At 42.3% G+C, this 22,600-nt stretch overlaps 1 protein-coding gene across 2 annotated transcripts in view; it reads left to right on the plus strand.

The window, feature by feature from the left end:
- Positions 1–21,530, plus strand: part of fntb (farnesyltransferase, CAAX box, beta) — a 33,583-nt gene extending 12,053 nt beyond the window's left edge. The window contains exons 5-12 of one of the 2 annotated variants that reach the window (XM_050057612.1): positions 2,925–3,071; positions 5,563–5,646; positions 8,171–8,257; positions 8,338–8,467; positions 15,203–15,335; positions 16,770–16,881; positions 17,173–17,287; positions 21,048–21,530. In XM_050057612.1, the coding sequence (XP_049913569.1) occupies positions 2,925–3,071; positions 5,563–5,646; positions 8,171–8,257; positions 8,338–8,467; positions 15,203–15,335; positions 16,770–16,881; positions 17,173–17,287; positions 21,048–21,215 (976 nt within the window). In that variant the 3' untranslated portion in view covers positions 21,216–21,530. Of the gene's footprint in view, positions 1–2,924; positions 3,072–5,562; positions 5,647–8,170; positions 8,258–8,337; positions 8,468–15,202; positions 15,336–16,769; positions 16,938–17,083; positions 17,107–17,172; positions 17,288–21,047 lie in introns of those variants that run through there. The other variant, XM_050057613.1, reaches the window with a different exon arrangement.
- Positions 21,531–22,600: the final 1,070 nt, after the last annotated feature.

Genomic DNA, 22,600 nt, shown 5'->3' on the forward strand with positions numbered 1-22,600 from the left:
CAAGTAATGGGTTCCAGTTCTTATTTTTCTTCAGCTAGTTATCTTTTTTTTTTTTAGTCTGACACAGACTTACACTCAAAAGTTGTCATTCTGATTGGCATTATAAAAGTCGGAAATCCTTTAGCTGTCGGACCCTGAAATGGTCCCAAGATGTCAAAGGACAAACACAAACTATGACCAAACTACATCTGTGTTAACTAAACCATAACATAGATACAAAATTTGTGCAAAAATTTGAATTAATAACCCATCACTTTGTTTTATAAAAAAAGCACTGACCTGACCACTGACCTCCTATTTTTGTTAATGTCAGTACAAAACAGAAGAGCTCCAGGTTGTGTTATTTACTGCAGACATCATAATGAACATGATGAAGATAGAGAGGTAGATTTTATACTAAAATATAAACCCTAAAATGATCATATAATGAGTGGTGATCCATTTTCTACTATTTCTCCAGTGAGTCATTGATATTCAGGGTTGTGCTGTTAAATCATTTATTGCCTGTTGTTTCATAAATAACTGCCCCAATTAATCTTAATTCATGTCTGTAATCGAACACCCACAGTAATTATCGCCATGGTGTTTGTGTAAGAAGAAATTAATGTTTTCCTCCGATCACTGTGACTGATAATTGTGATTAGTGTAATGACAGCATTGAGCAGAACAAGCAGGTGTATTGTTTTAGACATGTTTATGCAGCCGTGACTTCAAACGCTGTCGCTTTTATTGCCACCAAAATGTCATTTGATTAAATTACTGCCAGTCCAAAGTAACGCTCAGCAGAGCCCGTGGCGAGCAGCGATGCCAGGCTGCCAACCCACACTCTCATTATGACTGCGAGGCGTGCCAACACACCGGCTGGCACTGCCCAGCGCCAATGTGACACCCTCGTGCTCACACACACAAACACACAGGCCCTGTTCAAGGATTTTCAACAATGCAACCTACAACAGCTTGCTTTCGCCGTCCCATGAAACATACACTGTTCTCAGGTCAGTACTGACACCGCGCTGTTCGGCCAGAGTTAATGTAGGTTTCACTTCCAACTCAGTTGGCTCGCGGCGTGCTCACAGTTTTGTGATTTCTCTCCATGGCGGAGGATGAGGAGGACGTTTATGAGGGAAGCAGCTCGGTGCACAGGACTGGAAAGAAATGAGAACTGTGGTTGAGATGGTCCGTGCTCGGTGCCACGTCAGGGAGAGGGAGCTCAGCCAGCGGTGCTCACTTTACAGCCTGATGAAGTCTTGCAGATCTGAGATGCAGAATTAGAGCTCTGATTAACTAGTGAATAGAAACTGGGTGTTTAAAGGGGACCTATTATGCTTTCCCTTATTTCCTGTCATGTATATATAAAGTTACAGTGTTGGATGTTCATATTTAAACAAGGCCAAAGTTCCAGATATTGAGGTCAACATATGTAAAAGTCATCCATGTGACCAACAGCCTCAGGCTTCAGACTGTTGTGAATGTTTCCATATGGTCATCTGCTTCAGGCACGTCACTGCAGGTGTTTACATTACATAGCCTACACTGCTACATGTAGCTACATGCTAACATCAGGGAAACAGATTTCGGATCGTATTCCTGCTGGAATATGTAATGGCTTTGGTTTTGTTTTGTGACTTTTCAGGATAGAAAGTGCCGATATACGCCGTTACAGTCATTCCCCAGCTGCAGTGACGGTGCAGAGACACTGAGAGTGAGACCTGAAATTGCTGACGAATCAGAGCTGACTGGGCTTTGACACACAGTTGAAAATAAAAACATGTGTCACTCATGTTTATACACTGACTCTGAAACTTTCTCATAGTAACATTCAGGTGCATGATGATGTATTAAAGGATTAGGACTGCACACAGACAGAAAGCGATTGTGTCGATAAAGAGGGAGGACAGCTCAGCCCTTTCAGTTAGCAACGGTGCCAAATGCAAGACATGAGCTGAGAGTGGAGACAACCGGGGAGGTTCCTCCAGTGGGGAGGAGCAAGGGAGCAAATGTCTGTTTCCATTTTGTCTCATATTGCAAATTTTTGGAATGAATAGAACGATAAAATGCATCAGACTTTCTGTGTGTAACGTTTTTTATGTGATAATGATTTAACAAAACACATGAAAAATATGGACTTAAGGCCTTTGCACTGAGTCTGTTTTTTTTGGGGGGGGGGGGGGGGGGGGGCGCGCACCACAGCTGCATTAAGGGCGGAGCTGTCCTCCCTCTCTGTCTCCACATTCTGTGTGTGGTTCGCCATCATCATCCACCTGAATATTAATATCTGACCTGTTGAAAGTGAGCTATCTGAGCTATGAAATGATTCGGTGCACCCCATTCCTCTGTCTCGTTGCGGCTGTGTCCCACCGCCACATTTTCTTCCCTGATTCTTGGTCAGACGTCTCTAAAAGGTTCTGACAGATGTGAAAAATTCAGAAAATTGAACCCGTTCAGAAAATTTTACTGACGGACGAAAGTTTTGGACTCAGTGTGCAAATGTGATTGACACAACTAAAACGTAGCGTCTCAGACAGAGGGTGAATACACGTGTTCCAGCACAGACAGTACGAGGAAAATAAAGTGTTTGGTTTTTTTAAACATTAAAGCATGTAGACATGTAGACAGAAACTCAAAATACAAATATGAACCAGAAAATGAGCATAACAGGTCCCCTTTAATGTGTGGAAAAAGTGGTTTGTCCATGTGAAGTTATCAGTGGACAAGTGTTAATGCTTCTGTCTCCAACCCAAATATCTCTGTTGGTTAAGGTTACATAATCAGCACACATCCTGTGATCAAATATGCAGGACACACTCGCTCATTCTCTTTTTGTAGGCTGATATGTCAGTAACATTCAGCTGTTATAGTGTCTGCTTGTGTAAGTACATGAAACAGTTTGTGGTCATAACTTTTTGATCTTCTTCTCCTTCCAGTGTGTGTCAGTTTCTGGCTCGCTGTCAGAGCCCAACAGGCGGTTTCGCCGGTGGACCAGCACAACATGCTCACCTTGCACCTACCTATGCTGCTGTCAACGCCCTCTGTATCATCGGCACAGAAGAGGCCTATAATGTTATAGACAGGTATGGTGATGGTCACACAGCCCCAGCTACCTCACTGTTCTAACACAACACCAAACATAATGTTAAAGAACACAGAAAATATTCTGTTAAAGCTGACTTTTGTTTTGTCGTAATACTCCTTTATATGTAGATGATTGAATGCTTCTTCTGTAGATATTTCAATGTCAAAATGCAGCCTAGAGTCAAGTCACTTTGGTGGCAGTACACAAAAAGGCTAACTCTGAGTAACACGATGCACTACAGTATATAAATGTACGGTGCCTGGGAGTGGCCATAGGGAGGAAAAATAAATAAATTGAGGCCATGTTTCTATTCATTTCTGAGCATGAGATAAGTGTGTATACAGAGAGCCAGCACAATGAGTCCAGCTCCAATTTAGTTTGGGCTGTTTGTGGTAGTTTTCCTTTTCCTGTACATGTAAATATCATCACTCGTGCTCTCTGCTGCACCTTACTGCTACACTGAAGGCCTTTCCTTTACTCTGGTGACTCTTTACAGCCATCTGAGAGCATTGAGTATCTGCTCCATCTGCAGTCTTTAGCTGGAGTGAGGTTGCAAACCGTGAAGCCACAAAAATGCATGACAGATCTGCTGGTAACATTTTGTGCGACCAGTATCGGATCGTTGTAAAATAACCACAGAACCCTTTCGTGTTTACGCACACATAGAACATGTCGTTTTGATGAATTATTCCACTCAGTTTCTTGTGCAGATCAGCAGTTGTGTTGGAGACTGACACGATGAAAACACTTGATACAGCACCTTGAAAAGTTGCACTTAAAACTCACCCGGCTTTAGACTCCCTCAGGACCATTCTTTCTTGCCAGTCTTTCACGGCTGCTTCTTATGGAATGCAGTAAGTTAGCAGCTGTATCAAATCAAAATAAGCCAGTGTTAACCCCAGTGCTAGGGCTCACAGTGGGCTGTTAGCCAGCAAAACTTTGTCAAGTTTGTCTGATCCCAGGCTGCTCCGACTCCCCACCACCGGGTTAGCAAACTTTCTGTTGCTGCCATTACTCAGGTTAAACCAAGCACTGCTGCTGGTCACTAGCCTGCTGTGACCCCTGATGGTGGAGTTGGCTGCGGCAGCACGGCAGGGTGCGCTGTGCTGGCTCTCTGTATATGCACTTACCTCTTGTGCACGCATTAATTAAAACATGAGAATGATTTACATAAATTGAGGCCACAAATTAGATTTTGAACACATTGATTTAGGGCCGTATAGACTTGCCGCTTGATCGAACGTATGCTTACACAATGCGCCGTGTCTGTGTATATACTTGCTGCAGCACTACCTAGCCAAATCACACAATACTGGCGACCTTGGGGCGTCGGTGGCTTAGTGGTAGAGCAGGCACCCCATGTACAAGGCTGTTGCCGCAGCGGCCCGGGTTCGACTCCGGCCTGTGGCCCTGTGCTGCATGTCACTCCCTCTCTCTCTCCTCCTTTCACACTTGTCTGTCCTGTCAATTAAAGGCCAAAAATGCCCCCAAAAATATCTTTAAAAAAAACAAACAATACTGGCTGCCTCCACTTGGGGCAGACAACAGAAATATAACCCATAAATCAGGTAGTGCATGCCGGGTGTTGTAAACAAACATGGATGCCCTTGTTATGCTTGATGAGGAAGAAGAACTATGTCACTATATAACGGCGTGGAAACATCATAGAGATGCGGGTAGTTCCGCACCAGGTCTGTCAGCCTCCCTTCAAAAGTTTCTGCCATTGCTCCGACAGCGACTCCATCTGGTCTGATCTCACGGTCATGGTGTTCATTCGCACGAGCGCACGCGTCACAGTACCTCGCGTTGAGATGTGCGGCCGACGCATCAAACAAACGCAGATCATGCATGGCAGCCATGATTCAGTCGCATTTGCGTTGTTTGTGGCAAGAATACTACGGCCCTAATTCTCTGCCAGCCACCGTACAAATCACCTCAAGAGTATCACATTGTTTTTATATTGAAGTCACATGCAATCTGAATGGTGTCGAGGGCTTCAGGTTATAAATAAAACAATAAAGCAAGGCCTTTTATTTCCATTTATATTAAATCAGTTTGATGGCACGTATAAGTAGGTATAATCATATTTACATGTCAAAGCTTTAATCAGTGGCTGTATAATGATGCTTTTTAATCTCTTTTAGTATAATTTAATTTTTATTATGACACTATTACAGTTGTAGGAGAATATTACAGACACATCTTGTTGGTGTTATTTACCAGTAGTTAATTATAAGAGCATGTAGAGGTAGCGTTTACACGACTCCTTATTTTCTGCATTTATATCTGAGTAACTGATGCTACTGTTTACAGTCGTAATTTCTGTGTTGACTGTTTATTAAATCTGCAGTACTTAGACTGCTCCTCTCACTGTGCACCCCCCCCCCTCTGTTATTTCTCTCGCCTCATCTCCTTCTCTCTGTCCATTATCTCCCCTCGTCTTCTTCTCTCTAATCCCCCCTCTCTCCTCCTGTGTGTACCCTCTCCAGGGAGAAGCTGTTAGATTTCCTAATGTCAGTGAAGCAGCCAGATGGCTCGTTTGTGATGCACATCGGAGGGGAGGTGGATGTCAGGTGAGTGCCCAGAAGATAACGCTACCTTCTCCACCCTCTCTTCTCTGTTCTCTCTTTTTTTTCTATTAGCAGGAAGATAAAATCACCACAATCACAGGCTCGATTAAAAACACGTTTGGTATCCACAGTTATTCATTACTGTGTGTTTGCTGTGTGACAGTCGACACACTCTGCAGATGAATTTGCACATTTAGTCTCTCCACCAAATAAGTAGGACATTATTAAAAAGTACGCCTCTCGTTTTATCTCCATCTCCTTTTATGCTCTTTTGTTCCCCTGGAGTGTTGATATAAAAGAGGAGAAATACCCACATCTCTCTTGCATAAGAGTGGATTTATATTATTTGAGTTAGTGTGTGTGTGTCACAGTGGGTTTTTTAATAAGCAGCTTTGAGGTATCGTCTTCTGTTCCAACAAAGAAGCTCAGAAGTCAAAGTTACTTTTTCACTCTCAGAGGAGGCTGTTATCTGCTGCCAGCCAATTAATGTTCTGCTGTCATTACGTGTTATTTAAACTCTTTTCCTCTGCGACGGGTTTCGTTATCTGACGCTGTCCTGTGAGAACCACATATCGTAACTATTCACGAAGCCTTGTTTTAATTTCTGAGGGAACACAGTGGGTTTTAAAGGTTGTTAATATTCATTCAAGGATACGTCTTGTGATATTCAGTGTTTTTCTTAATGTCAGCAAACCCCATTAAAAGACTAAAACCAACATTATATTGATCCTACTGACAAGCATTGTCTGTGTAGGGCTGCCCCTGACTAAGAATTTTTCTAGTCGACCAATAGTCTAGCGGGGCAACACAATGGTTTGAGTTGAAGGTGTGAGAAAGAATAGTATCAGTAACATTGTTAACACTGTGCTACATTACAGAGAAATACAAAACCGTACTAATGAACCTTCATTAATATATTTTATCTACAAGTGCACGTCACACACTGAGCGAGCCGCCTGTTAATGACACTGTGGGCAAAGCAGTAATGATTGTGCTAAGTGGCAAATGGGCATGTAGCTACTGACATGTTTCAGATGATACGTCATGTTTGTAGTCGACATATCACCTTGGGTTCGTCCTTCACCTTCTCAAAATGATCCCACACTTTGGATTTCCTGCCCGACCTTTCAAATTAAATTCCCACATGGTCCAGTCATATAAGATTTGATTTATTTTGATAAGGCGCAGCTCTTAATAGAGTTTCACGTTTGCTTGTTTTGTTAATTTCTGTGACTAAGCGACCAATGAAATCTTGCCGACTAATGACCTTTCTGGTTGACTAATGCTTGGTCAACTATTAGGGGGGCAACCCTATGTCTGTGTAGCCAAAGCCTGATATATCTTATTCCCTTCTGATCCCTTCACATTCTTTTATTACCACAAATACAACCACTGTTGTTGAAGATTTACAGCCATTAGCGATTGCATTTAAGATAGGAAAACTGAATATAAAATATGGCTTATCAAACTTACATTTGCATTTTTTCATTGAACTTATTTTTAGCAACAATTATTTTAAAGATTATGCATGACTGACATTTTTAAATTACCATTTTCTTAAAAAATCTTTTGTACCACCTGCAGTACTCCAAAGTACCTCTAGGGGTACCTGTTACTCCCCTTGCCTGTACCCTCATTACAAATGAGGGTACAGGCAAGCATCTGAGAAGCTTTTGAGAAGACCATGAACTTTGTTTTCTGAGCATTTAAAATCAACTTTTAACTCAGCAGAGCATTTAGAGTTGTATTTAGGTTTTTGTTTTCTCTGTGCGTCGTCTGCCTCTGTCCCTCTGGAGAAATATGAAAGCTGTGTTGGCAATTAGATATGAAAGTTTTGACAGCATTTTACGACTGCATTTTTAAGCTCTGGAAGAAGCTCCCTGACGTCACTGAGCATGCTCGGAGTTGTGTTTCCACGTCAACACTGCTGAGAAGAATAAACACTGGTCATGCACACAGGAACAAGCTTCGTCAGGCTTTGGCTACACAGACGGTACCAGTTAGTTTGATAATTCACTAATGTTTCCGGTCTCTTCAAGGGATTTCTCGATAATAACACAGAGATAATTTAACCAGCTTTATCTTATTATTTGTTAAAGCTTTACAGTCTCTTGACAAAGGAAAATGAAACGCATAAAAGCCAAGGTGACTTCACGTTGACTTGCTAGTCTTCCAACCACTCAAAGCTCTTTAACACTACATGTCACATTCATCCATTCATTCACTCACTGGTCGCCGAGGCTACCATACAAGGTGCCACCTGCGACTCAGATTTTAACACACTCACACACCGATCCATCGGGAGCAATTCACTATCTTGCACAAGGATACTTCAACATGTGGACTGGTGGGCAACACGCTCTCCCTCTGAGCCACAAAAAACAAAATGGATGTTTATATTTGGCCTGCTGGCGGTCTAAAAATACTAAGCTTTGGATGACAATGTGTAAGTGTAGGACGAGCAGACTTCCTGCTCACCCACGTCTCTCTCTGTCCATCCATATCAGCCTGTGTTTCTCTCTTACAGGAGTGCATACTGTGCAGCGTCTGTAGCGTCGCTCACGAACATCATCACACCTAAACTGTTCGAGGACACGACCAACTGGATCCTTAGGTACATGCCGCCACCATCACAAAACTGTTTTGTGCCTCCATTCAGAGTTTTAGTGTGTGTTTTATTTCCTCTGTCTGCAGCTGTCAGAACTGGGAGGGAGGTCTGAGCGGAGTGCCTGGTTTGGAGGCCCACGGTGGCTACACGTTCTGCGGCACGGCTGCCCTCGTCATCCTGGGCAAAGAGCATATGCTGGATCTGAAAGCGCTGCTGGTGAGGAACTCTCATTCACCTGACATTTTCTCACTTTCTCAATCACAGGCACATTTTCGTGGATAATGGGGTGTCACATTTCTGATTCTAAATCGAGAATCAAACAAATGAGCTGTCAAATTCCCTAATTGAAATCCAAAGATAAGCAATTCCCTTCTCCCCTGTGTGCTTGCGTGTCCAAAGACAAACACAACGCTTCACTGACGACATGGCGTAGCTTACCATAGCACGCAGCTGCCCTTTGAGACAACATGGCCACTCGCTGAGTCAAAGTTGACGGAGGAAGAACAGTAGAACTGGAAAATCCTCCCCCTCCTCTAAAGTTAATGGCGTGCCAGCATTTTGCCTTCACCATGAGTTTTGTAAACAACGAATGCATCATTGACAGCAAAACTAGTTTATAGGCTGAGCTAGTAAACTGAAAGTGAAAGCTGCTCGCTGTCATCTAGTGGCTCTGCTTTTTGTCCCCGACTGACTGATGAAATAAGTCATTGTTATTAATTTACAAATAAATTATTTAAATTTGACCAAATGGCTTAAGTGTGATACGTTCCAAAAGACGTATCACGCTTGATTCCATGTAGCCCAGTGGTTTTCAAACTTTTTGTTCCCAGGGCACATCAAAGAGCAAGCCCAAAATCTCAAGGCACACCTGTATTTATATCTGTGCACAACAGCCTCTTCATGATAGAGTCTACTGACAGTTTCTTTCACTTTTCTTTCAGTGGTGGTTCGACAGTGATCTGTTGATATTAACGATTTGAGACTTGATAGTCTAACAAAAGTTAAATCGTATAAATCGAATCAGGACCTCGAAGTGGAAAGTCAAATTGAAGCATGGATTTGGAGAATCTCGAGACCCCTAACAAATAAGTATTGAAATAACATTAAACAGGACCTGTGGTGCTGCTGCATATCGAGTCCTAAAGACAACAATAAAAGATGCTATCAGTATCCGTGACAACAGAGCCTTTGCGTTGAAGCAATATCCATTTCATAGGCGTCTCACCGCTGTGCAGGGCCGAGCACAAACACACAGCTGTGATAGAATAAAATGTTATAACCCAGAGCGAGATTTCATTAAGTAAAACTACTGATAATGCCTGCTGGAGAGCCATTGTGCTGTGAAGTAGTACACAGCCTGGCTCTTTTTTTGTTGCTTATTTAGATAAGATTCTGTCCTGAATGTGTGTTCAGCACCATTTTGTGTCTCGCAGATCTATTTAGAGACGTCGCCGTCAGCGATACCGTGACATTTTTTCATTTTAGTTGTTTATGTAGCCACTGGGCTCTCGGCATATCAGAGGACAAAGTTTCCATCCGTTTTCTTTCAGTGGCTGGAGTTGTCACCATTTAAGATACTGTGTTGATGCCTGTGGGGAAATTCTCTCGTCATTTGACTGCTTCCAGAGGAGGACGAGGTTTGAGCAGCGGCCCCGGAGCTGTAGTTTGGGTAGAGCTGTAGAGTTGTGCTCAGGGACTGTGCAGCAGGGCAGATGCTCAGTGACAAGGAGCCTAAGGTCATCTGGAAGAGAAACAGAGATGGTGTGTCACCAGGAGGCCAACCTGCAGCGTTTACATCTACTATTGAAAGGAGAAACACAGCTGATGTTCAGAATCAGTGCTTTAATTTCTTTAAGCCATCATTCAGGAAATAAATCAAGTGTGTTTTTTACTTTCAGGCAGGTGGACTAATCTAAGTTCAAACCCCCCCGTCAGGGAAATTAGTCGTTAGGAACACCCCCCCTCCTTTAAACAGCTTCACAGATCTGAATATCCATTGACACCCAGCCAAAGTCACAGGTTAACAGAGCGCGCGCTCTAAAGTATCCTCTGTCACTGAAACCCTCCCTGGTAATATGGATTTCTGTCTCAGTGGTTTAACCTGAGTGTCAGGGGAGCTGGAGCTGCCGGAGATGGTCTGTGGCGGTTCAGCAATGGTTGTAAGTCGACACCAGGTCGAGAATATCTACAGCAGCATGACTCACCTGCTGCACGCTGTCGCCTCCGTTGCTGAGCCGTGACAGATGTGTGTCAGAGCAGGTGACACTCAGAGTCCTGTAAGGTTTTATAATGCGAGTGTACAGCTTCCAAAATGTGAGGATTTAACGTCTTTCTCTGCTTTATGTCACTGTAAATCAATTCTCTTTGGGCTTTGGACGAGGGGTTTCTCAGAATAGCCGACTAGTAAACAGTGTGCATCGCTGGAGACTAATTGTGCATCTGTGGTTTCAGCAAGATGCCCAGTAATAAGACAGTGGCATCTACAGCAAATATACAGCTGGGGGCGCTGTATGGGCAGCTTTTGTTGACAGTCATAGCTCTGAGTTGGCCTTCGAAGGACGAAGGTGGACATAACTTTGATTGTTGCTCAATATGGATTTGTTTGAACAATCAGTTCTTAAGTTAATAGACAGAATTTAAGGTATGTAGAAAAGTAAAGACTCCTGCTATCCCTGCAAGACATTGGTCACAGGGTTACTGCAGTAAGACTCGCAGCTCAGACGAGCATGCTGGAGGTTTGGTCCAATCAGATCTTCATTTATAAACAGCCTCTCAGAGTCAGTCAAGGACGCTGATATTTCACCTGCAGCCAGGTGGCTCCTGCCTACAATAGTTAACCCTTTACTGGTTGTATTGAAGACCTTTTTGATAATGTGATTGCTATTGGATGAAAAAAAAAACCATATATCTCCTGTGACTAATCACCAAGTAAACTACATTTTGGTGATGGTCGATGACAACTGAAACACAGCAGTTGGAGTTTTAGTCATACAAAGCAAGACATTTAAAGACAGTGAGCTTTGAAGAAAATATGATGGGCATTTTCCTCTGCGTTCTGACACTTAAGCTCTAGTCGTCATAACAAATGAATGTTAATATCTCATCTTGAGACATGTCTGAAAACATCCACATTATAAAATCAGAATACATCTGTCTGTAAAATTTTAGATTTAGTCTTAGTCTTGAGACGAAGGTACTTCTGAGTTTTAGCCACATTTTAGTCATTTTTATCCTTTGTAGTTTTAGTCGACAAAAACTCATGACATTTTAGTAATTACTTTTAGTCGTTATGTGTTTGTTTTTGTTTTTTTAATCTCTAATTTAATCCAGTCAGGCTAATTCAGGTATCAAAACATAGAATCAAGGTGACAGTTTGTATAAAAATTTAATTTAGATTTTTTTTTTCCACAGCTACAAATGATTTCTTCACACTTACAGACTGTTATTTCTCCAGCAGTGCTTGACAGATTTAAGGGGTGATTTACGAGCACACACTTACTGATCATCATTTGCAAAGCTCAACATCTCTCTATTTATGCTCTCAAAAACTTTGACACCACAAATAACTTACCTGTACCAACGTTCATTGTAAACTCTGACTCATCGATCTACCTGTTTAGAGGCAGAAAAATAACTTGTGAATAATGTGTGAGTGTTTTTGCTGGCTAGCAAAACATTCTGGTGCAGACTATTGACTGGAGTTTGCCTGCCTGTCGTTTTGTGACATATGAAGATAATTACAAGCTCACCCGCTCTCCGTTTTCAATGTCCGATAGTTGACCATGAACATTGTCATCGCGTTTCGTCTCATCAACGAAACTGGAAACATAGATTTCGTCTTATTTGTTTTTATTATTTTTAGTTCGTCATCATCTCGTTTTAGTCAGGGAAAAAGGTTGTTGACGAAAAAAATTTTCATAGTTTTCATCAACGAAGTTAACACTGGTCTCTAATTCACTGCAGCACAGTGATAATGGATTTTTCCAGATTCTGAGATCCCGTACAGGGTTTTGTTCGTTGTTGTTTTTTTGTTTGTTCTCAGTGCCTGGCAGCTAAGAGCAACACAAGACACACTGCATTTTGTTTTACACAGTTTCTGTAGTTGTTCCACTGTTTGCTATATGTATTTACTAGAAACAGTAACTAAACTTATATTAGTACTGTTTAGTAACTGGGCATAGCTACTGGGGAAAACACAAGTGCCACCTCATTTTCCCGGCAGATCGTACTCGGTGCCAGACAGATTTGTGTGGTGAAAATTAGGCTTATAAGGAACCAGTGTAATCGCAGATGGTGTCATTATTCTGTAGCTATTACATCTTACAAGTCAAGGCAAAAACTTCTGTTTACACTTTTGTATACTTTGCCAGATATTTAATACTGTGTTGTTCTAAAACTGGGCCCAGAGAGTGACCCTGACCCGGGGAACCCACTGGTTGTTCTGGTTGTGAATCATTAACATTGTGGTTACTTGAAGCGTTCTCTGGCACAAGAATTTCCTTCGGGAAAACTAAAAAGTTTTATTGAATTGAATTGAATTTAAAATGGTGCAGTATTGAAGTGGGTGTGAACAAAAACGTCTTTTATGTAGTTGTCCTTTATCAAGTGATGTAGGATGAGTCACGCTGCGTAAATCAGCCCCAGTTTCATCTCTGAAAGAATGAACAAATAATCAACATCGAGAAAAGATTCATTTTTTTAAGCAACTCTCAAATGTATCTGGCCTCGTTGTACTTTTTTTTGTACTTTTGTTGCATTTTCAGGGACAACAATTGACAATCCGGTGATGAGTGTGGACATTTATCTTCTTCTTCTTCCTCTTGAATTTGTACAGCGAGCACAAGGCTGCAAAAACAAAACTGCTCCTTTTGAGTGTTTTCAAAACCTGAAAATGGCAGTTTGAAGTAGAGGTGCAGATGTGTCGCTGCCATTGATTAATCAATGCTAGGTGCTGCATCTGAGTAAATGACCTCGGAGAGCTCAAGATGGTCAGTTTGGCGGCACAATTAAGATGGATGTAAAAACACATTTCATAGTGGGTGCATACATGTCAGACTATGACACTGACGACAGAGGACAGAAGCAGCGTGGCCGTCAATGACACCAAAACAAGACAGAGGTTCTCTGCATTGTTTTTAATACATGACTGTTTTGGTGCAAACATTTCTTCTGAGATCTACTCGTCTCGTATTTAATCTACCCACATTTGGCACTTGGTTGGTGTTAATTTGGACCCTTTCTGTCGAGTACAGGGAAACGGAAGCAGCGTAATTCCCACTAAACTCAGCAGCAGCAGCATGAAGCATTTATGATGTAGATTACTGATTAAAAATTAAATGATTCTTTTGAATGTCCTTGTAACTGTAAGAGGACAAAGTTCTTTCCTTCAAAACAATAGTAGAACATTAGGATCTTTGCATGTTACAGCTAAATAACTAGCGGTGTTGAAAGTCTCTCCACTGTAAAGCTGTTTGTTCTTGCATAATACTCATTTTCCACACTGTCAATACCACTTTGTTGCTATCTCTTCTCTCCAACAGCGAGTTGACACACACTGCTGCAGGGCCTCCGATAGCCTCCTGTCACTCACAGTCCTGTCTTCTCGTCACTTGTCTCGTTCGCTCAGGTTGCATCCGGGCTTTTGTGGCACCGTTTTGGTTTCTTACTTGCACTTAACTGCATTTTTGAATGTGTGACAATCTCAGAGGCTTTTGAACGTGTCCCCCACTGTACACGGTGTCTACAGGTCCTTAAAAAGCCTTAAAATGTCTTTGGAGCCGATGGGTCTTAAATACACTCGGTCACATTACCGTGAAAATTTCTTCAGCACGAAAGACTCAAAGACTGTTCATAATCATTGGACAATGAAGAATTCTCAGGAACTCAGAAATGACCCAAGGAACGGGACAAAGAGCTCAAGGTGTCGACTTTGCCTCCAAACACCCCAGAACCCAATCTGATCAAACATTTGTGGGACATGCAGGTACCCCAGAGGTACCCCTGATCCACTGTGGGTCCTCCTTGGACCAGACTTGGCTCTGACCTGTCGAGGCATGGACACAGGACCTCTGGAGGGTGACCTATAGTGTCTGGCACCAGGGCGTTAGCTTCAGATCTTTTGAGTCCTGTGGGTTGTGAGGTGGGGTACCAGCACATCCCACAGATGTTTGATCAGACTGGGATGTGGGGAATTTGGAGGCCAAGTCAATGTCTTGAGGTCTCGGTCATGTTTCATGGGCCACTCCTGATCGATGCTTGCAGTGTGGCATGGTGCATTGTCCTGCTGGGGGGCCACAGCTACTGGGGAGTGGTGTTGCCATGAGGGGGGTACATGGTCTGCATTGGTGTTTAGGTGGGTGGAGTGTGTCAGGTGGCACTTGTAAAAAAGTTGCCTTGTTATATTTATCTTTTAATAAAAATGTATTCCCAGTGGTTTCAAAAATGGTACAGACTATCAATATTTCAAAATAACATATCAAAGTTAGAAATACCGTGAACCTCCTCGTCCTCCTCCTCTTCATCCCTCCTTCACTGACACTGAGTTTTCCCTCTTCAGTGTCTGGAATGAATCCCTATAAACTAATGATAATGAGCTAAACATCATCCTCTTCCTCGCAGACAGACCAGACCCCAGCTGGTATTAAACCCAATATTCCATGGTTGCCCAATCCAAGCTGGGCAGACTGGATGTGCACCAATTAGTGGTTTCCGTGGCAACGATACAGCCAATTCCTTTCCAGTTTTGAAAATAAGACATGGCTTTCCTTCATCCCTTCGCCTCTGTTTCTGGTCCTGTGTGACCCTGCGGGGCTCCAGCTCTGTCTCTGGCAGTGCTCAGGGTCGATGTGATTACAGTCAAAGTGACTCCATCAGAGTTAAACCATCCTCAGAGTTTCCACAGGATGGACATGTGATCCTATTAACTGTGTGTTTGTCCTGTGTCATCCTCAGAGGTGGGTGGTCAGCAGACAGATGCGGTTTGAAGGAGGCTTCCAGGGCCGCTGTAATAAGCTGGTGGACGGCTGCTACTCTTTCTGGCAGGCTGGACTCCTGCCTCTACTCCACAGAGCCTTATTCAAAGAAGGTACTGTATCTCTGCTCATAGCAAAGCCCCGAGGCTGTGTACAGTGGCTGTACTGTATAATTACATGGACAGGCTTTTGACTGCTAATTGCATTTTTTTTAACTTAATCAAACGTCTTGCTCATTTTTTAATTAGTGTGTAATGACTAAACAAATGGTCCAATCACAACATGTTATTAAACTGATCACTGCAGCTTTCTCCCTCGAGAGTCGACTCAATATCAATTATATTTTCCACGCTAACATGTAGAGAAAATCGCTTCACCCAACTTGAGAATTTTCCCAGAAGCACACCACAGAATCGATGACAAAATGTGATTCTGCTCACCATTAACCAAGAAAACAATCCTTGACAGTATTAAAGGAATACTTTACCCACAAAATGATCATTTGTTTATCAATTCCTCGCCCAGTGTCAGGCTGCTGCGTGCCTCCACCAAAACAACCGGACCGAGACCTTCTTGGAGAGGTGGTCTCGGTCCAGTTAAAAACAAACTCTGATCTGAACCAACTGCAGTCACATGACACATTGTTTGGGTTAAACACTCCAGTCCTGGAGGATTATTAATGTGCACCTCCTCCTGTACTGCCTTAATATGCACATTCAGCACATCCAATGCATCAAAACATTGTTTTCTAGTTGGAGCCGCGCCTCGTTTTCAAACTGTATGGTTTGACTAAAATGAACAGTGACAGCAATATAGTCCACGGTGACCAGCGCTAAAATCAACCTGCGTAGTTGTCCCTCCATTGTGACATTAGAAAGTGTCACATTTATCTTGCAAGTGTACTCTTCTTCAACGTTTTGTTTACTTCCTGGATTTTTGCCACATGGATACACACCGTGCGATACACACAAAGGTCTCACAGCAAGGTTTAATAAGAGTTTTTCTCCTGTGTTGGCTTGTGTTTATCCCTGCTACACACAATGAATGTCAGTATGATAAATATGGACTTGTCATTTCCAGTTTAACCAGTTTCTCACCATAAATCTGAGGTGCTGGAGGTCATGTTTAACTTCACATGGAATGTATATGCTGATGCATTTTAAAGACACTGATTATCACAGTTTACAGTAAACAAGGTCATCTTGTAGCAGGTACTGCCCAGGAAATGCATCGTACTGTACAGTGGGAAGTAAAGAGGGAGATGGGGGCTAATTGCAAATGAGCTGCCGATAGAGCACATCACACTAACTCAAAAAATTATTCGTGTTTACATTTGAAATGTCATTTTTATTATTGCATTTTCACCTGGATTTTTGATTAGATCTCAGATTTTCTCTCTCATTCACTCATTAAATCCCTGCTTTAATTTGACTTTTTGTTATTTTTTATTTTTATTATTATTATTTAATTAATCTAGTTAGTTTTAGGACAAAAAGGGAAACTAGTGAGCATGAAGTTTCACGTTTGGCTGAACTGTGTTTGTGCAGGAGAGTCGGAGCTGAGTCGGCAGCGGTGGATGTTCGAGCAGCAGGCCTTGCAGGAATACATCCTCCTGTGCTGTCAGAACCCAACAGGGGGCCTTCTGGATAAGCCTGGCAAGTCAGTACCGCACCATCTGGACACACACACACACACACACACACCCCACATTAAAGGCTGGTGACACTATCAAATGTAATCANTCTCCTGTGCTGTCAGAACCCAACAGGGGGCCTTCTGGATAAGCCTGGCAAGTCAGTACCGTACCATCTGGACACACACACACACACACACACACACACACACACACCCCACATTAAAGGCTGGTGACACTATCAAATGTAATCACACGGTTTTCACTCATTCACATCATTAGCTCTCTCCTGTGTTGTTGTGTTTTCACGTGTGCAGGTCCAGAGATTTCTACCACACGTGTTACTGCCTGAGCGGCCTCTCCGTAGCGCAGCACTTTGGGAACATGGACCTCCATCACGAGATGATCCTTGGCAGGGAGGAGAACAGATTGGTGAGGCTGCAGCAGGGCTGGGAGGGAGGAACGGCTGAGCGAAGGTGGATTATTTCAGAGATGGATTATTTACTATCAAGAATGGATCCAGTTTTAGGAGAAACAAATGACTTCTCTCCAGTTCCTTAAGAGTTGAAGTAATTTGGAAACCTTGTTACACCTATTACATGAGCTGAAATACCTCTTTATTGAAACTACCTGTCATGTTTTAATTATTGTAAACCAGGTGTGCTACCCATGTACCCATTACTCTGTCTCGACCTCTCTGCCACCTTGCAAACTAGTCTTTCTGCACAGTCAGCCGGCAGGTGGTGCTTAAAGGAATCGGACATTTTGTAAAACTCTGCATATTCTCTGTCCTGCTGAGAGGGTACCTGCCAGCCGTGTACCACCTGCAGTACAAGTAGCCCTGGTTAGGAATCACTGGTTGTTACATTCTGCTGCAGGAGCTGCAAGAAAAGCTCCACAGTGACTCTTGAAGTGACTCATGAAGAAAATCAAAACATTTTTTATTCCCAAATTACTGTCAAGTGGCCCCAAATAATCAGCATTAGTCAGAGGGTTATTTTATTAATTAGCAAACAACATCATTTTGATGATTTAATGGAGTCTCCTTGAAAATGAAAAAGAAAAAAAAATCTAAATGAGCTGAACGCCTTTTAAAGTCTGATTTTGCCTCAGATGCAGTCGCACCATTTCATTTTTCCACCAGCAGTAAATAATTAAACTATTGGCCGTCTTTCATCTGCCATTTTTGCAGCACACAGATGTATTTTCTGATGAATTTACTCAAGAGAGCATGACGCTGTTCCTCATTTCTGCACCTTTGAATGAAAGACGTACCTTTAATTCTCAGCGTGATGGTCTGTGGGTTCACTTCCTGATCATCAGGTTGCATTCTGATGCAAATTTAAAATGAGAAGCACTGACGTCTGGGTGGTGCTGAGAATAAGATGTCTTGTGGTTTGACTTTCAGTGGTGTTGGTTTTATTTTCCTGTTTCCTGTTGTATTACTGGCACACAGAGCTGGTTACAGTAAATCTGCCCACGGCACATGCACACAGCACCTCTTAGGTTATAGCACATGAGTCTGCAGCCGATGTGCACAACAGTTGGTTTGTTTTATTGTGTCTTCAGTAAGAGTGGACATAATGGTTTAGGTCAGAGTTATGCTGACCATGTACTAGTGTTGCACAGTATACCGGTACTAAAATAGTACCGCGGTACTAGAGTATTCCAAACGGTACTATACTGCATTTGGAAAANAACCATGATTTTGTTTTTACCATTACACCCCTACTATTTATTGTTCTAAAGGTTTGTATCCAAAAGGACTTTTCCTTAGGAAAAGTACCAAAGAGTATCGAAAAGTATCGAAATTCATATTGGTATTGGTACCGAAACAAAGATTTTGGTATCGTGACAACACTACCATGTACGTATAAAGCCACAGGGTGTGGGCAAAATATTAGGGACACAAGCTCAGTGTAATAAATCAGCCCTGCAACAAATGCTGCCTCAGTAAGCATTATCACATTGTCTCCTTTTTTCAGACGTCATCAGAGAAGTGTTGATTCAACACTGGAAAGTTTGGAGGCTGCACAAGTGGTGGTGTTGCATTAGACTGCATTGCACTGTTTTGTCCTCACCACAGACAAAGGTTGACAAAATACAGGACAGGACAAAGGTGGTATTTATTGCAGGGCTGTTGTAATGTAAAAAAAAAAAAAAAAGTAGGGATGCTGTGTAAAATGTGAATAAAAACAGAATGCAATGATCTGCACATCCTGTCAGACCTTCAGGTATATTCAGTTGAATTCAGTCCAAAGACGAGATATTTAATGCTCAGACTGATACACTTTGTTTTTTGTAAATATGCACTCATTCTGAGTTTGATTCCTGCAACATATTTTTAAAAAGGTGGGATAGAGGCATGTTTACTGCTGTGTTACATCACCTTTTCTTTTAACAACACTCAGTCAGTGTTTCGGAATGAGGACACTACAGCCCAGTTTCCACCAAACACTTTCGGTATGGTACCTTTGGAACCAACAGTAATCCTTCAGACATGGTACCTAGACTCTTGCGTTTCAACTGCAAACAGTACTCTTAAATGTGGGCGGGGTTGTTGTCACTCACTGCTCTGTCCAGCACTCACTGTATTTCCTCATTACCAGCGACACAACTGGAAGTCGGCACCTCGTTTATCGTCCACAGAACGCTTGAACATCCACTCATTACTAAAATGTCATATAAAAACTAAAGTGATGGTCAAAGTTGTCACAGTGAAATTTAAGGTGTGTTGATGGATTCACGACATTCACAGCTCATGCATTGAGTCACATTACAAGTTAACATTCCACCTTAAAAGTTGCCGGCAGTCGGCCCAGTGAATTAAGTTATGTTTTCTCAGACTGCAGCTGCTGCGAGAGGCAGCGAAACATCCTTTCATTTTATAGTTACAGTTTACTAATAAAACTCTCACAGTATGAACAGTGGTTACATGAGCCTCAAAACCAGCCACAACTCAGCCCTGAGCAGAGTGACCGTCCTCTATTGACCAATCAATGGGCTGCAGTGTTCACAGCTCCACCTTTTAGTACCAGATCTGTGTGCTAGGTACCCCAACAGAGGGGGGGGCAAAAATGGCGACGATATGGAATGGTTCTATTGGTACCATCCACAACTTTTCACAGTGGACACGGAAAAAATTGTACCGAATTGTACTGTACCGTACGGCTCGGTGGAAACCAGGCTTAACTGTAGTAGTTTTAAAAGTAAAAAATTTTTTCTCAAGATTCACAAGCGGCCCCCAAACTCTTTAAGATTTAAAGCCCGTCTGTGTGAAAGAATGGGCCAAAGTCTGAACACTGTGAGAGATTAAGTTTCTTCATACAGCAAGCATCTTTTATCGCAAACAAAGGCCTCTCCCATAGTTGAATACATTTCAGTTAGCATGTTATGCTAACATTTGAAAACATTTTTGACGTGTTGAATACTTATTTGCCTCCACTGTATGTAAAAAAGGATTTGCAAATCATTGCACTCTGTTTTTATTTACATTTAACACAGCGTCCAGTCTTTTTTGGGATCAGGCCTGCATGTAACAGCTGTTTTTATTTGCCGTCAGTAGTTCAAGGTCCACACAGTTTAGTATATTCAACGTTATACTTCTAGTAGCTAGTTTGCTGCCTCTGTCATGTAGCTGTCCGTTGCTCACTCTACAGCAGGTAACACCACTTCAAAATAAAAGCTCTGTGGCAGAACTTCACTGCACTTCAAAATAAAGTGTTTTTTTTTTTTTTACAAATTTGACACATTGTGAGTCACTGGGGGTCCATTTAAAATAGACCCTCGACCCACTTTTGGACTGCAAACCACTAGTTGGGAACCACTGTGCTAAGCTTGTTATGTTTGAGGGATGTTTTTGTTTCATAAACATTTAGAATAAACAGTTTACATACAACTTTATACAGTGTGGAAGTGTTTAAAGAAATGGATACTTAAGCAGACCAGTCATATTCTGAAGTAATCAATGAAAAGTCTCCATGGACAGAGGAGTACGGTTTACACTGCACTGTAACTGAAATGTACTGTAGAGGTAATACTGAAGCTGTAATTACACCCAGATTAAATAAACCTGCTGGAAATTTGGGCCCAGAATAAACACAAAAACAGATCAATAGAAGCAACCAGAAGCTTTAAAATAAAATATTCTGGTTCAGCAGGAGTCTGATTTTCCTCTTGTTCTCTCTCGTAGGCTCCAACTCATCCAGTTTACAACATCTGTCCAGAGAAGGTGGCTCAGGCCCTGCAGTTCTTTCACCGGCTGCCCGTCCCCGATGACAACAGACAGCCAGGAGCCTCTGCTGACGACACACCGTCGGACTCCGCCACTGCCTCCGGACCAGACGACCATCAGTCCTAGTTAGTCATTGGTGGAGACGTCACTGTGTGTGTGAACCAGCCGACTCTGGGGAACGGGCTCGAACCAGCAAACAGCAGTCAGCAGTCTGATGTAGACGAGCCCTAAATAAAAAACGGTCGGAGGGTCGACCGTCGGTAGAAATGAGGGCTGGAGTTTAGGAGGAGTTTGCCTGAATAAAGGTCAACAGTTGTGTGTGGGCAGCTTAGCATTCAGCTGAATTTATGCTTGCAATGCCTCATGTTTTCATTCTCTGAAATAAAAGGGAGACTTGGTAAGGTTTCAGTATGAATAAACTTTATATAGCAATTTTCATAATGGTGTTATAAAATGATTTGCAATTTCACACACACTCCAGACACATTATTACTTTAAAAACACTAAGATACAACAGATAAAACACATTACACACACCTCAACATCTAAACAGTATCTTTATTATCTTTGCAAAAACTAAGACTGAAGCAGGGCTGAAACTCCAACTGAGCACTTACAGGTTTGGTCCTCAGTATTTTCTCTGGTATTTTATCCACCTTTGGGAGAGTTTACAGTCTAAAGTGACACATGGTGCATATTTTTTGACTCAGTATATTTAAATTGTTATTTTTAGGACAACAAACTGGAAGAATAAAGGATTTGCTGTATCTCCACTAGAATTTTATATTCTGTCATTTCCTTCAAAAACATCTGCAAAGAACTGCAAATAACACACACACACACACACAATCCATTGGATTTATTACAAATTAAACAAGCAAACAAGACAACAAAAATCCCAGGCTGAGAGGCAGCAGGACCAGCAGTCCCCACACCAGAGCCTCTCTGCTCTGCTGCTGCACAGGAGCTCTTAAGCCCCTCCTCCATGCCAGGTGTGCTGCACCTCGTTAACTAAGGCAGCACACCTGGGCAGATCTGCAGTGGAGGGAAAAGGGACAGCAGCAAATAAGACACACAGCTCCATTCAAATCAAACTTGCAGAACAATCAGCTCACTCAGTAAATAAAATATGATCCAAATAATTAAACATATTAGACCTCCTGTTTGGGGTCAGCATGGGGCTGTTAGACTTTGACTCATCCAGGCGACGTCTCTTCCTCAAAGCAGCAAATACAAACACTGCATATCTGAAATAAGAAAAGGCAGATTCACCATGTTGCATTGTGGGTAGGCAGGTTGGCTACTGGTTGTTGGTTACACATGACACAACCATCAGCTGGCCCAGTCTGCATTCTGTTTTCCTCCACATAGTTAAAGACTCCACACTACAGTGTAAGGGGAGAATGGTTACATAACAGGACATGAAAGGACAGCGTGCCCTCAGTCTTTATTGCAGACACCTGCCAGCATCTCTGGAAACCAGAAAAACCTGAAGTCATGTTTGCCTGCTG

Source organism: Epinephelus moara, chromosome 12 (genome assembly GCF_006386435.1).
Source record: "Epinephelus moara isolate mb chromosome 12, YSFRI_EMoa_1.0, whole genome shotgun sequence".
Lineage (NCBI taxonomy): Eukaryota > Metazoa > Chordata > Actinopteri > Perciformes > Serranidae > Epinephelus > Epinephelus moara.